This window comes from Cavia porcellus, unplaced genomic scaffold, assembly GCF_034190915.1.
Source record: "Cavia porcellus strain 051 isolate PalLab524CR breed Dunkin Hartley unplaced genomic scaffold, mCavPor4.1 scaffold_20, whole genome shotgun sequence".
NCBI lineage: Eukaryota > Metazoa > Chordata > Mammalia > Rodentia > Caviidae > Cavia > Cavia porcellus.
Window position 1 is genome coordinate 40,709,538 of NW_026947503.1, and position 14,097 is coordinate 40,723,634.

At 37.3% G+C, this 14,097-nt stretch overlaps 1 protein-coding gene across 2 annotated transcripts in view; it reads right to left on the reverse strand.

Moving 5' to 3' along the window:
* Window positions 1–10,722, reverse strand: part of Pik3c3 (phosphatidylinositol 3-kinase catalytic subunit type 3) — a 119,286-nt gene extending 108,564 nt beyond the window's left edge. For both annotated transcript variants that reach the window (XM_003474000.5, XM_063231761.1), the window contains exons 1-3: window positions 10,533–10,722; window positions 6,142–6,330; window positions 3,914–4,057 (exon numbers count right to left, since the gene is read on the reverse strand). In XM_003474000.5, the coding sequence (XP_003474048.3) occupies window positions 3,914–4,057; window positions 6,142–6,330; window positions 10,533–10,600 (401 nt within the window). In that variant the 5' untranslated portion in view covers window positions 10,601–10,722. The remainder of the gene's footprint in view (window positions 1–3,913; window positions 4,058–6,141; window positions 6,331–10,532) is intronic.
* Window positions 10,723–14,097: the final 3,375 nt, after the last annotated feature.

Genomic DNA, 14,097 nt, shown 5'->3' on the forward strand with positions numbered 1-14,097 from the left:
TCAGAGCAAAAATTAATTCAATGGACTCAAAGAAAACAATATAAAGAACCAAAGCATTAAAGAATTGATTCTTTGAAAAATTAAAGAAAATTGATAAATCCTTAGCTAACCTTATCAAAAAAAAGGAAAGACTTGAATCCATACAATTAGAAATGTAAGGGGTGAAATCACTACAGATTCTGCAGAAATCCAGATCAATGTTTTGAGAACCTGTATTCTAATGTAGAAGGACAGATTCCTAGATACATACGAATTACCAAAGCTGAATGAAGAATATATAAAAATTCTCCTTCTTTGCCTGGGGCCTAGGATCCAGCTTCCTGTGGATCAAATACAGATTCTCAAGCCTCAGCCCAGCCCTAGTGAACAGAAAGAAGACTGTGAGTATGCACAACACCCTACAGTATACTAAAATTCACAGACACTGTCATGCCTATATAAAATGACATAGCATCGACATAAAATCTATATATACATTCTATCTCCTTGGAAGCATCTCTAACTCGTTCATTACAATTAATAAAGTATGAGTACTACATAAAAAAAAGAATATATAAAAATTCTAAATAAACCAATATCACTCAGTAAAATTAAAGATATAATGAAAAACCTACCAACAATGGAAAGTCCAGGCCTACACAGATTTATTGCTGAATTCTATAAGAAATTTAAAGAAGCTCTAATGTCACTATTCCTCCAACTCTTTAATGAGATTCCAAGAATGAGCAATACTTGCAAATTTATTCCTGGAAGGAAGCATTATCCTGATACCAAAACCAGAGAAGTAGCCAACCAAAAAAGAAAACTGTCACCCAATCTCCCTAAAAAACAGACACAAAAATCCTCAATGAAATACTGGCAAACAGACTGCAGCAAATCATCAAGATTATTACATACTATGATTAGTAGGATGTATCCCAGGATGTAAAGATGGCTCAACAAATACAAATCAATAAATATACTAAATCATATTAACAAAGCCAAGGACAAAAACCATATGATCATCTCAACAGATGCAGAAAAAGTGACTGAAAAGTCCAACACCCATTCATGATAAACATCATACAGAAAATTGCAATAGACGGTCTTTATCTTAACCTGATAAAAGTCTTCTATAACAAACCAATAGCAAACATCATACTAAATAGACTAAAACTGAAAGAATTCACTCTAAAAGCAGAAACAAGACAAGGAGACACCCCTCTTATTCACTATAGCTCTGTAAACGTTAGCCAGAGAAATCAGTCAAGAGAAAAAAAAGGAATAGGGACAGGAAAGTAAGAAGTTTCATTATCACTGTTTGCAGATGACATGATGCTCTACATAGAAGACCCCTAAAACTCAACCAAAAGATTTGTTAAAACCTAAATTGAGTAGCATAGCTGGACACAAAATCAACACTCAAAAATAAAGAGCATTCCTGTACACAAACAGTAACAAGAAACAAACTCACTGAGAAAGCAATTACCATAACTGCTTTCACAACAGCATCCAAAAAAGTAAAATAAAATCCAGGAATCAACTAGTGAAGAAAGTCAAAGACCTTTATATTGTTTTGTTCTGTTTTGTTTTTAAAGATTTTTATGTTGAAAACTATAGTATTCTAAAAAAAGAAACTGAAGACAATATCAGAAAATGGAAAGATATTCCTTGTTCTTAGGTGGGAAAAACTAATATAGTGAAAATGGCTATACTTCCAAAAATGTTATACAGATTTAATGCATTCCTAAACAAAATCCAACAGCATATCTCACAGAATTAGAGAAAACAAAAAAATCAGACCTTCACCCAATTTAAAGACCTAATTCAAAAATGGGCATCTGAAATAGACACTTCTCAGATAAAGAAATAGAAATGGAAAAGAAATATATGAAAAAATGTTCAGCATCACTAGTCATTGGAGAGATGGCAATAAAACAATGTTGAGATTCCATCTCACTCCAGAAAGAATGGCTAGTATAAGAAATCAACCAATAGCAAACGCTGGAAGGAGTGTGGGGAAAAAGGAACCTTTTACCACTGCTGCAAACACTGTAGAAATCAGTGTGGAGATTCTGCAAAAAATTAAAACTATAGGTTCCATTCAATAAAGCTATTCTCCTTCTTGATATCTTCCCAAAAGAATTAAAAGCATCATATCATAGTGATATTTATACACCCATGTGTAGTGGCACAGTTAGTAATAGCTAAATCTTGTAAACAATCAAAATGCCCATAAACTGATAAATGGATAAAGAAGATATGAGTTTTTACAGAATGGAATGATCCTCTGCCATAAAGGATATGTTTGAGGTATTTTGAGACAAATGGATGTACCCTGAGACCACACTCTTAAGTGAAATTAACTGGAAAGACATGTTTAAATACTGCATTGCTTCTCTGGTGTGAGAAACTGAAAAGTGTAATAAAGACCAAAATGTACAATAGATCTTGGGAAATGGGAAGAAAATGTTCAAGTGAAAGAGGCACAAGAGAAGGCAAGAGGAAAAGAAAGCAAAGGAGAAGAAAAGAAAACAAAAAAAGAACAGAAGAAAAAAATGGAAAAAAAGCTTTTTAAATACAGAGAAGGCTGAATAGAGAGGGGAAGGAAATGGGAAAAAAAGAAGCAAGATGTATCATATACAGGTACAAATTCCCTGAATGTTATCATTTTGTGTATTTAAAATGTACCAAAATGTACACTGGAATTCTGAAACTGATGACTTGAGAAACCTTGCTTTGCTGATCAAAAATAGGACTTCTAAGAATGAGGAAAGCAATGGACTAAAACAAGCTTCAAAATATCTATGACTGAAACTTCATGATGAAACTGAACCCTTTCCTACTGGCTTGAACCACCCATCTAATCACTAACCACTGTCCCATCTAATCACTTGTATCATTCTTCTTACTAATAAAATTAGTAAGTCACCTAAGGAGACATTTATGCATGTACCTCTGTTCAAGCTGGGGGAGAGCATAACACTTTCAAACCAGAGCCACCCAGCCACAAGACATAGGAAACACAGCCTTGTCTTGAATGTGTCAAGCACAAAAAAGTCATCAATCATCATCACCTCTGTGGGTCACCAGAATATACACTGATTATTCTTAAAACTGGTAAATAGGAAAGAGGGTTTAAGTACTTATATACCTTTTTATATAAATCATATATTGGGATAACTAACTGTTTAAAAGACCAAGTTCTTCAGGGAAAGAGTCTAATCTATAAATGCAGAAATAATAATAGAATATTAATAATCCCCTAAATAAACTCACCCCCTCCCCAGTCTTAGGAAAAGAAAAATATCCTTCTAGACGATGAGTTCTTGTTTTTTAATGATGAGCTTCTATTATTTGAAAAGAAAAAAGAAAATCCTTAATTACAATCAAACTGTCATCAGCAAATTGACTTTTAAATCCACTTATAACCCTTTTTGCCATTATTATAACAAAGCAGAAAAAAACAGTAAAAAAACAGCTACAATACACAAGATACTTTCATCTGCCAAAACATGGTCCCAGTTCATGATGACTTCTCTTTTTTAATAGAAATAACATTACAAAGCACTGAGGGCAGTGTTATAAATTGCTTCTTAATCTATCTGCATATTCTGTAAAAATATGTATGAAATTTAGCCTCCTGAATTAGCCGAGTGAGGTGGTACACACCTGAAATCTCAACTGGGAGACTGAGGCAGAAGGCTCATTCTAAGTTTGAGACCAACTGGCCTACAAAAGTGAGCTTCAAGGCCAGCCTGAACTGCATAGCGAGACCCTGTCTCAAAAAGAAAAAAAAAAAAAAAAAAAATCCCATGTACTTACTCAGCATTTATGTAGAAAACCAAACTGCAAAGTCACTTAAAGCCCCGCGGAAGACAAAAGAGGCAGAAAGCTACAACTTTCCAGAATATTAATGGAACAGAATGCTCACCCATACTTTCCAAAAAGAGAAACAGTTGTTCCTCCAACAGGCACTGCTTTTCCTGGTCCATACACATCCCATATGGTCAAGGCCACTTGGGCATTCCTGGGCAGGTCAGGATACTTCACAGGCAGTTTGAGCCATTCATTCCAGCTATAGAAATAAAGTCGACATAAGCACATGTATGTTTTTCTAATTAACCAATCACACACAAAAGATCTGACCAGAGGAAGAGGTCCAAAAAGATTAGGTTAGTAGTCAGCTTAATCTTGCTACTTGAAATATAAGATATGAAACATTTCAATAGAGCTCATAAAAAGTAACACTGTTGCAGAGCATGGTGGTACACATAGGTTGCCTGTAATTCCAGCACCTGGGAGGTGAAGACAGGAGAATTACTGTGAGTTTCAGGCCAGCCTGGGCTACAAAGTGAGTTCAAGGCCAGCCTGAACTACATAGTAAAACCCTGTCTCAAAAATACCAAAAAAAAAAAAAAAAAAAAGACAAGTGTTATCTACTACATCTTCATGATGAATGTAAATATGTACTAATATAAAAAATAAATTACATTTTAATAAAGTCTTGAGATATAGCTCAATGTGAAGGGCCAAGATACAATCTCCACTACCTAAAAAAAAAAAAAAAAAAAAAAAAGACAGAAGGAAACTGCTTAAAAAAATTCTGAGAAAATATTTCAATGTGTTAGAAATTTCTGAACCAAACAGTCATTTTCTTAATCATGTCTATCTCGATTGACTGACTGAGACAAGGTCTCAATATATAGCTCAGGCTGACCTTAAATCCACTATGTAGCACAGGCTGGCCTTGAATTCATGGCGAGCCTCCTGCCTCAGCTTCCAGAGTGCTAGAATTACAAGTATGTGCTACAATGCTTGGCTTGTCTAGCACTTTTATATTATAAAGAAGTTACCAGTTTACTCCAGACAGATGTGTAATATCTTATGAGAGATGTTTTGGTTCCTAAAATTATTTCATTAATATTGTCCAACACTTAGCTATTAGTACTTTAGGCTTTCAAAATACCTCAATATATATTACCTCACTAAGGGATGTTTATTTTTAATAGTATAGTAATGAGAGCATATTTCTATTCCCTAAAACAGCACATGGCATTTAAATTCCCCAAAATATAGCTAGGTGTGGTAGCATAACACCTGTAATCTCAGCACTCAAGAGCCTGAAGCAGGACTGCAGCAAGTTTGAGGCCAGCTCAGCCTACACAGTGAGTTCCAACTATATCATGAGATTCTGTCTCAAAAACCAAAACATAAATAAATACATAGACATAAGATACACATATACTATTTGATACAAAAAGACTACCAAAGAAATTGCAGTAGTATAGTAATTGGTTTTGACAGAGCCAGATCAAGGCTCAGGCTTCTGCTCCTTCCAAAATGCTGTTCCCGCCCAGACAGGGCAATAAATGGTACAAAGAGGTCCTACTCGCGAAGGCACAGTATGATCGTACTCGTGGCCATGCCCTGCCTCTGGTACACATTGTGAGTGCAAGCTCCTTCCTTAAGAGCACACAATCGTATCCAGCATTGCCACTACCCAAGTGTTAAGAAATACTGCCTGAATGCTGCAAGCTCCCTACCCAGTCTACTCAATAAGCAGCATCAAGAGATCAGATTAAGGACCCACAGTACTGTCCTGGAAAAAGAACATGTGTGTGTTCATAAAGCTACATTTACCCAGCATCCCAACAGTGTTTTGCTAATGTATAATGCTGAAAAAACCAGGAACCAAAAAAAAATTTCACATGGAAAATAATAAAAATCTTATCCAAACAAATGTCAACAGATCTGAGTTTCAGATATCAGGTTAGACATATCAAAATAATACACTGACTACAAACATCAATTTGTTTCTGCTCTAACTGCAATTTTAAGTACTTATAGGTTTAATAGTTTTCTTGTTTGAGACAGGGTCCTGTTAAGTAGTCCACGCTTGCCTAGAACTCTGTGCAGCCCAGGCTGGCCTCAGGTTAGCCTCTGATCCACAATCCTCCTGACTCAGCCTTCCAAGTGTTTAGAATACAAGTGTGCGCCACGAAGCCCGACTCTTTAAGCATGCTACTGCTTTATACTAACCAATGCTATGGGTATAAAATTAAGAATTTCCTCTGTAATCCATATTAAACTGCCCCGATTAGCATAATCTACAAAGAAATGGATGAATGGTCTAGAATCCATGTTAAAAAAAAAACTTACTTCCATCTTGTACTAAATGCCTTGTAGGATGTTCTCACTGGCAAAGCCAGCGGCTTCCCTTCTGCAAACACCTGACAAGTAACATACAGATCAGAGCAGGTCTCTTGGTACAGCCCTGAAAACTTCAACATCGGGTCTTCTAGGATGGCTTTGTAACTCTTCTGTTCTCTCTTCCCCTCCAAGCTGCCTCTGAAAACACAACAGTGACAATGTTTTAGACAAATATTTTTAAAGCACATACTATACACAAGAAAGACTAAGAAAAAGTTTGTATCTATCAAAGTACCACAACACTACCTAAAGAACATTTTCCTGTAAATAAAATTAAAATCACTTTTATATCAGATAAAGGTTTCAATCTATCTTCATCATCATATTTCCTTATGATAGGTTTAATTTTTTACCCTTCCACCAATTTTGGGTTTTTTTTTTTCTTTCTTTCTTCCTTCCTTCCTTCCAGGGCAGGGGATTTAAACCAGGAACTCTGCACTGAGCTACATCTTCACCCCTTTTACTCTTAAAATAGGGTCTCGCTATGTTCCTAAATTGTCCAGGCTGAGCTGAAAATTGTGTTCCTCCTCTCACAGCCTCCACAGAGTGCTGGGATTATACAGCTATCATACTACCATCAACTCAATCAAACTCCAAGAAGTCATCAGCTTTCTAGGCTTTAAGTTTCATTTTTTTCAAACTGATCACTTATCTTTATTATTTTTTTTTAACAACAAATGTTTGCTATAGTAAACACAGGAGCCCAGAAATGAAAAACAAAATACTGTAAGAAAATGTTAAATTGCCAGACATGGTGATGCCTGCCTGTAATCTCAGCACTCAGAAGGCTGCAGCAGGAGGACCACTGTGAGTTCAAGACCAGCCTGAACTACATAGAGATTCTGTCTCAAAAAAAAAAAAAAAAAAATTGCAAAAACAAAATCAAGACAGGTGTGGTGGCATATCCTTGCAATCCCAGCACTTGGGAAGCTGAGACAGGAGTATTACTGCAAGTTTGAAGCCAGTCTGGGCTACAAAGTGAGTTCAAAGCTAGCCAGAACTGCATAGTGAGACCCTATCTCTAAAAGACAAAAACAAAATATTTTAAGGAAAATGTTAAATCACTGATTCTGAGGAGAAAACATTCTTATAGTCTATTTTTTTATTATATTCATGCATTATCTGACTTTTACTTAGAATTTTTTAAAAGTACACTGTTATAAGTCATCACAGATATGCACAGGACACTATTGAAGAAGTAAAAATATTTCTTGGACATCAAGATTATGTCAGATACTATGCTGATCATTTGATATAGTCTTTCTTAATTTTTGCGTATTCTCATTTTAAAAATGAGACAGTAGAGACTAACAGATCAAACTTACTTTCTAAAGACACAAAATAAATAACAGATACAATAAAAAGCAAGAAGGTCAAAGACCCCAAAGGCAATGTTCTTCCCCCCAGAGAAAGACAAAGTCTCAGAAGCATCCAGTATGACCTTGAGCGGGGGCCTGGTGTCCCAGACAGATATCTGAAGTAAGCACAAACACTACAGGAGACCAGAGTGAAGAGATCGGAAGGTGCTTCAAAGGAACATAAAACATACACCATTTGTATCTTCAGGTCATACCCTGCACCACCTTAGGACTCTGCTTGGAAAGGAAACCTTCACCTATACAAGTGTTTCTGGTCTCTGTTTTGAAGTGATCACCCCTAGGAACTCTTCTACCACCACTACCGCTATCATTATTATTACATGAGTGAGATTTAATATGAGCCACTATTTCAAAGAATATTCTCTGGATTATCACTTGTAAACCCTATTATGTGCTGTTGTATAATCCCCACCCAGCAAGGCACCTTGCTAAGTCTAGTGTTCATCCTCTAGGATTAACTCCTATCAGATAGCATATATCACAATGAAGAAAAATTATTCTTTAATTGGATGGTTTCAATTACTTTTTAATCAAGTGGTTTAAAAAAGAACCAAAAGCATATACAAAGATAAATGGGCAAGATGATGTGTCTGGAGAACTGCAAATTGGCATAGGTAAAGCTATGGGAGAGAAGCTAAAGATGAGAATGAAAGACGAGAAGCTAAAGACCGAGATGAGCTCAGACAATGAACAACAGCAACCAAATTCAGCACAGAGCCCGACATAAATAGTAGTTTGAAAATCTGTTAATGAAATGAACTATGAAAACAATGTAACCAGACTGTCTTTATAATACTTTTGCTAATAAAAGAACATACCACAAAGGTGAGAGAGACTAAAGCAAGAAGATCAAGTTACAAGGCTTGCCATCAAAATAGAAATGAAGAGAATATCCTAAAACTGGAGATGGGGGAAAATGCAACCAAGATTAGCAAATACATTCAAGAAAATTACGTGACTAACTGAACAGAGAAGGTAAGATGCCTCATTATGGTTCACAGTTTTCTGTTTTAACAAACTTAATGGATCATGTTTACAATCACCAAAACAGAATAAAAGAAAATACAGAAAGATCAGAGAGTACTAAGCTAAAGATGAGTTCAACTTCAAACAAGTTGTCTTATTTAAAAGTGCATTGATACATCTGAAGCAACCAGGTCTTGTCAGCACTGATGTATTTATCATGTATGTCAAATACATAGCCTTTTGACATGTATTTGTTGATATTAAGTAAAAATACGTAATAACTGTTGATTATGAATTATGTTGTGATTAATAACCTAATGAGGCTTTGACAGTATCTCCTATCCATCCACCTACTAAAGAACACAATTTCCAACTCTGTTACCTTTGTTTCATTATTCTCATTAGAAGATGGCATGCTCATAGCTCTTGCTCTCTCAGAGGGTGAGAAAAAGGATCACAAGTTCAATCCCAGACAAGGCCACTTAGCAACTTGCTAAGACAAGGTCTCAAAACAAAAAAAGGCTGGACATGCATTTCAGTGCAAACGCCCTGGGTTCAAGCTCCAGTATCACCAACAACCAAAACAAACTTTTCAGTTTAAAAGTGATGCCCAAAGGTTTTCCTGCCAAGACTCTTTCTTCAGATAGACTTGGCTCCTTTGCAACTGGTATCTTCATCTACCACCCCCTCTCAGTTTCTCCGCCTTAAAAAATGTCAAACAAGCCTGTCAACCCATTCTTCCATTACTCCTGTGTTGTTACCATTACACGCATTTGCATATCTTAATCTCAACTATCATCATCTACTTCTCTGTCTCCCACTAGTATACGAAGTCCATTCCACCTGCTAACTCTCTTCAAAAGTAAAGCCCGTCCTCCCCTTATTTTTGTTAAGACTTCACCTAAATTCCTCCATGTGTAATATGAGATAATAATAACTCCCTCAAATGGTTGAAAAGCAAATTGCATTGAACAATTTCAAACACTCGAATTATGATTTTTGAGGGGGTTGTTTTGTTTTGGGGTGGGGGGATAGTGTTTCAGGCAGCTGAGCTAGTTAGAAATATTATAGGCAGTCAGACAGGGCTAGGCCCTGGAAGAAGCCAGCAAAGAGGACCAGATGTCTGATGACCTTGGAGGAGACATACTCTTCTTGCTGTGGGCCATATCTCAGGACAAAAGGCAAAACAAATGTAACCACACCCTTAAGTACAATCCTTAAAAGAGTAAGTCTGCATCACCTAGAGAAGTCAGAAGGCACCATTCTAATCCCTAGGGAAGTGTCACTGCTCTAAGAATGCCGGCCTTCTATGTGACTCGCTTCCCCATTTGTCACCCCCCCCCAATTTACCTGAACGATCAATCTTATTGGTTGACCATAGCTCTCTCCCATCTCATGCCAATATGCCTTGCCAGTTCCCAGTTTTCCCCAACTTTACACCCGCCTTACCTCTTGGTTTTATTCTATAAAAATCCGGAGAAAATACAGAATCTTTGGCAACCCACTCGGGACCCCTTCTGTTTCTTTTCGGACAACTTTCTCTCACTCAATAAATACTTCTACTCTTTACCTCCGTTGTTCCTAAAATTCATTCTTCGACTTTAGAGAACACGAACTCGTACCGGACACACAGTAGGTCGGGAATTTCATTCCCCTGTATCAGTAACGGGATTCAAACTCAGAACCTCAGATAGACGCTGCCAGATAGACGCTGTGCCACTGGACTATATCACCAGCTAAGATTTTTCTCCTTGTTATGGGGCGGAGGGGAGGGGTCACCAAGAGCTTACTCATAATGCTGTCTTCCTCCCAGAGGCCGCGTCCTCAAACTTTTCCCCCCAGACCCTCTACAATCCGCTTCCCTGTGCACAGCACTCCCGCTGGCCCCCGGTCCTGGCTTTGAGGGAGTCAGCACCTTCCCTCCCCACAGCCCAGGGCCCTGCCTCCTTCGCTCCAGCCCAGCAGCCCCCCGCCCTGTCCCCAGGCTACTCTTACATCTTCAGCTGCACGTTGATGTCTAGGTCACAACTGTAGATATAGTGAAACTTCTCGGCTTCCCCCATGGTAACCAAGGCAGACGCAGAAACTACAGCTGCAAGCGGGGCAGAGGAAAGACGCCAGAAACTAACCAGTCCAGTATCGCTACAGCGGCGCTTCCGGTTCGCCCCTCCGCTACCGGCTGCCAATCACTGCGCGGAGCGCAATGGGACGCGCCGGAACTCTCCGCCCAAGCGTCCTATGTGCGCATGCGTGCCCTGGAGCCATCTTTCTTAAGGGTAAATGCGATTCCGGAAATAAAGCTATCCGGTTACATTTCAAAATTCCAGGGTTCCAGCCTTCCTGTCTTGTCAAAACTTTTTTGCCGTTTAAGAAAAAGAACGTCGTTTGCGCTTGAATTGTATTTGAAATCGAGGCGGACAGATAGATCTAACACTCTTCCGACACACACGCGCCCACACACACACACACACACACCTGGGAGGTTTTGCGAATTAGCGATATTGTGTTCCAAAAATTTTTTTACAGAAGTTAGGATGAGAATTTAGCTCGATGGCATAAGTGCCTGGCCTGACCAGCGCGAGGTCCCGAGTTTGATTGCAGATACAAAAACTAAATATAAATAAAAATAAATAAGTCTCCCTCTTCCTTAAACACTACAGCCCCTTTCCCCTTTCACACTTCAGCCCTTTTCTTTCTCTTTTGCATTTGAATCCCTTTTTCCTTTTCCTTCTTTGCCAGCATCCTTTTCCCTGTTCCCGTTACTGTCTTGTAAACTTCAATATATGTAGCTACTTACAAGAAGGAAGGAAAAAAGGAAAGGAACAAAAAAGAGAAGGGACAGGGGACTTAACTGAGTGCAAAGGTCCTGGGTGTAATCCCCAGTAGCACACACACACAAAATTAAAAATAAAATTTCGCGGGTGTGGTGGCTCACGCCTGTAATCCCAGAACTCGGGAGGCTGAGGCAGGAGGATCGTTTTGAGTTCGAGACCAGCCTGGGCTGCAAAGTGAACTCAAAGCCTGCCTGAACTGCATAGAGAGACCCTGTCTCAAAAAAGACAAAAAAAATTTTTAAAAAAGAGAATTTTGCCAAATTCAGTGACACTGGCCTTTCCAAAATGGAGATTTGATCACAGATTTTCTATTGCAAAGATTTTCTCTTTCTGCACTAATGAGGAGGGAAAGTTTGGACCTCCCCACAAAAATTTGAGTTTCTTTTCTGGCACTACAATACTTCTGTTTTGGAGGAAGTGCTATAGTGCTTGCACACTCTCTATATATTCAGATCCAATGTAGTTTTCAAGACCCAACACTAATTAGAGCCTAGAAACTTCCAGAACATAGATCTCTGAACACTCTGAATTCCTAGAATGCTTATATTTCTTATTTGATATAATCTAAGGTTGTAATCTTCATTTATGATTAAATGTAAAATTTTGAATACAAGAATAGTATGCCATATACTTTAGTAGCTTTCTCCTCTCAGTCTAATACACTGCTAAATTTAATAAAGTCCTACTGACTGTTTATTATTGATAACATTGAATAAAATTCTCCATTTTCTGTATATTTATTTCTAAGTGCCACATTTAAATTTTATTTAAATTTTAAAAATTTTATTTAAAGAAAGACTAAACAAAACAGAAAATGGATAGAAGTAATGCATACGTTCAAAGAAAAACAATAAGAAATCACTAGTTAATGTATACATACTGTCCTTTTACAAATAGTTGTTCAAGATATAAAAGTGGAACATATAAAATGGGAATTAAAGCAGCGAGATTGCAAACAGTTCTGTTCAACTATCCAACAAAAACTTAGTAATGTGGTTGTCAATCCTATACAATTAAACATACATGCAGTAATCCATATCTTCATTTATGTTGAGATTAAACAAATTAAAGCAGGCTAATATCACTCTGAACAAAGAATAATCATATTGCTGGATTTCACATCATGACACTCCAGGATCAGGTGGGTACTATAGTGTCTTTTTTTTTAATTTTAATTTAAAGAAAGACTAAACAAAACAGAAAACAGGTAGAAATAATACTTTCAAGGAAAAAAAACTAAGAAATCACTAGTTGATGATTACAGATTGTCCTCTTACAAATAGTTATTCAAGATACCAAAGTGGAGCATATAAAGTGGGGATTCAGTGAGACTGCAACCAGTTCTGTTCAATACTATTGCTGGGTGTCACATTATGACACTCCAGGATCAGCACTGGGTACTTTAGTGTCTCCTTTCCTTCAAAGTATCTGTTCATTCATCATGTGTCATAAGATCAGTTCTCATAAACTGTTTATAGATTCTACACATGCGTGAGTCTTAACATGTATTTCTATCCTTTCTATATTAATAGGGAGAAATAAAACAAAGCAAGACAAGACAAAACATATTCCTATAAACACATGAAACCAAAAAGACATATAAGATCGTTGTACAAGGAGTTCTACCATAGTTCCTGTGTTGTCTCTTGTTATCTTCAATAGAATTGGTTATATCATCAGGCATAGTATAAGTGAATGTATCAGTACATAACAGTATTAATAAAAACACAACTTTGTATATAGTATAAAACTTCAAAAGCAGGCAGTTATCAAACCAGAATGTGTATTGCAGAGTCTTGTCATCTTCAGTGTAGTTCCCAATACTCTCAGACTTGAGATCATCAATCATATCAGTTTTGAATAAAATCTGTTGATACCAAATGGCAATCAAACAAACCAAAATTAACTAAGATCAGTAATGATAAAACAGTATAAATCATACAGGCCTCCAGATTAAGATAACAGGAAATTAAAGATGATTACTGTGCTATATCCTGATGTTTTTGGGATAGCTGTCTGTGCCCTCAAATCTAATGTAAGTATACAAACTAGGGCACAATAAAATCTACCAAAAAAAGAATAAAATCTATCTAAGTGGAGTGGTGCAAGTAATATGGGTTTTATATCCTGATACAGTATTAAAAATATCTTCTGCAATCTTTTTAAAGACTCTCCCTCCCCTTTCACTTCCCCAAGGGACACTGTGCTTTTCTGGGTGTGGCCAAGACCCTTGGTTTTAAATGGGGAGGAGGGGAAACCTGCTATTTAGCTAAGTGGTTCCAAACCTATTCTCCCCTGGACTTGATCTCTAATTGTATTCCTTTACCTGTTAAAGCCTGTCTTTCCAACCTACCCACAAATGCTGGTCTAGTTGCCCCTATTACTCTCTGGTTCTCTGTCACATAGAGCATTATTTTTCATATTTGATTTTCAGTCCATGTACTCTTTTTCATGTTAATTATTTTTCCCAAAAATAGCATCTCGGTGGACCCTGCCCCCTGAGCTATTACACGTGTGGTTCTTTATTTTTTTAATTTAGTGTATCAAAGCCATCTATATTAGAGATTACAACCAACCTTCTCTGCCTCATATCTGTTACACTCTTTTTTTGCCATCAGTTGTCTGCTTATCTTCTTCATTCTGTTTTCTGCTCCATTCATTGAGGCTTCTCTGCCACTTCCTGGAATTCTAGTACTTTTCTCTCTCTGAATGCCCTGCAGTATTCT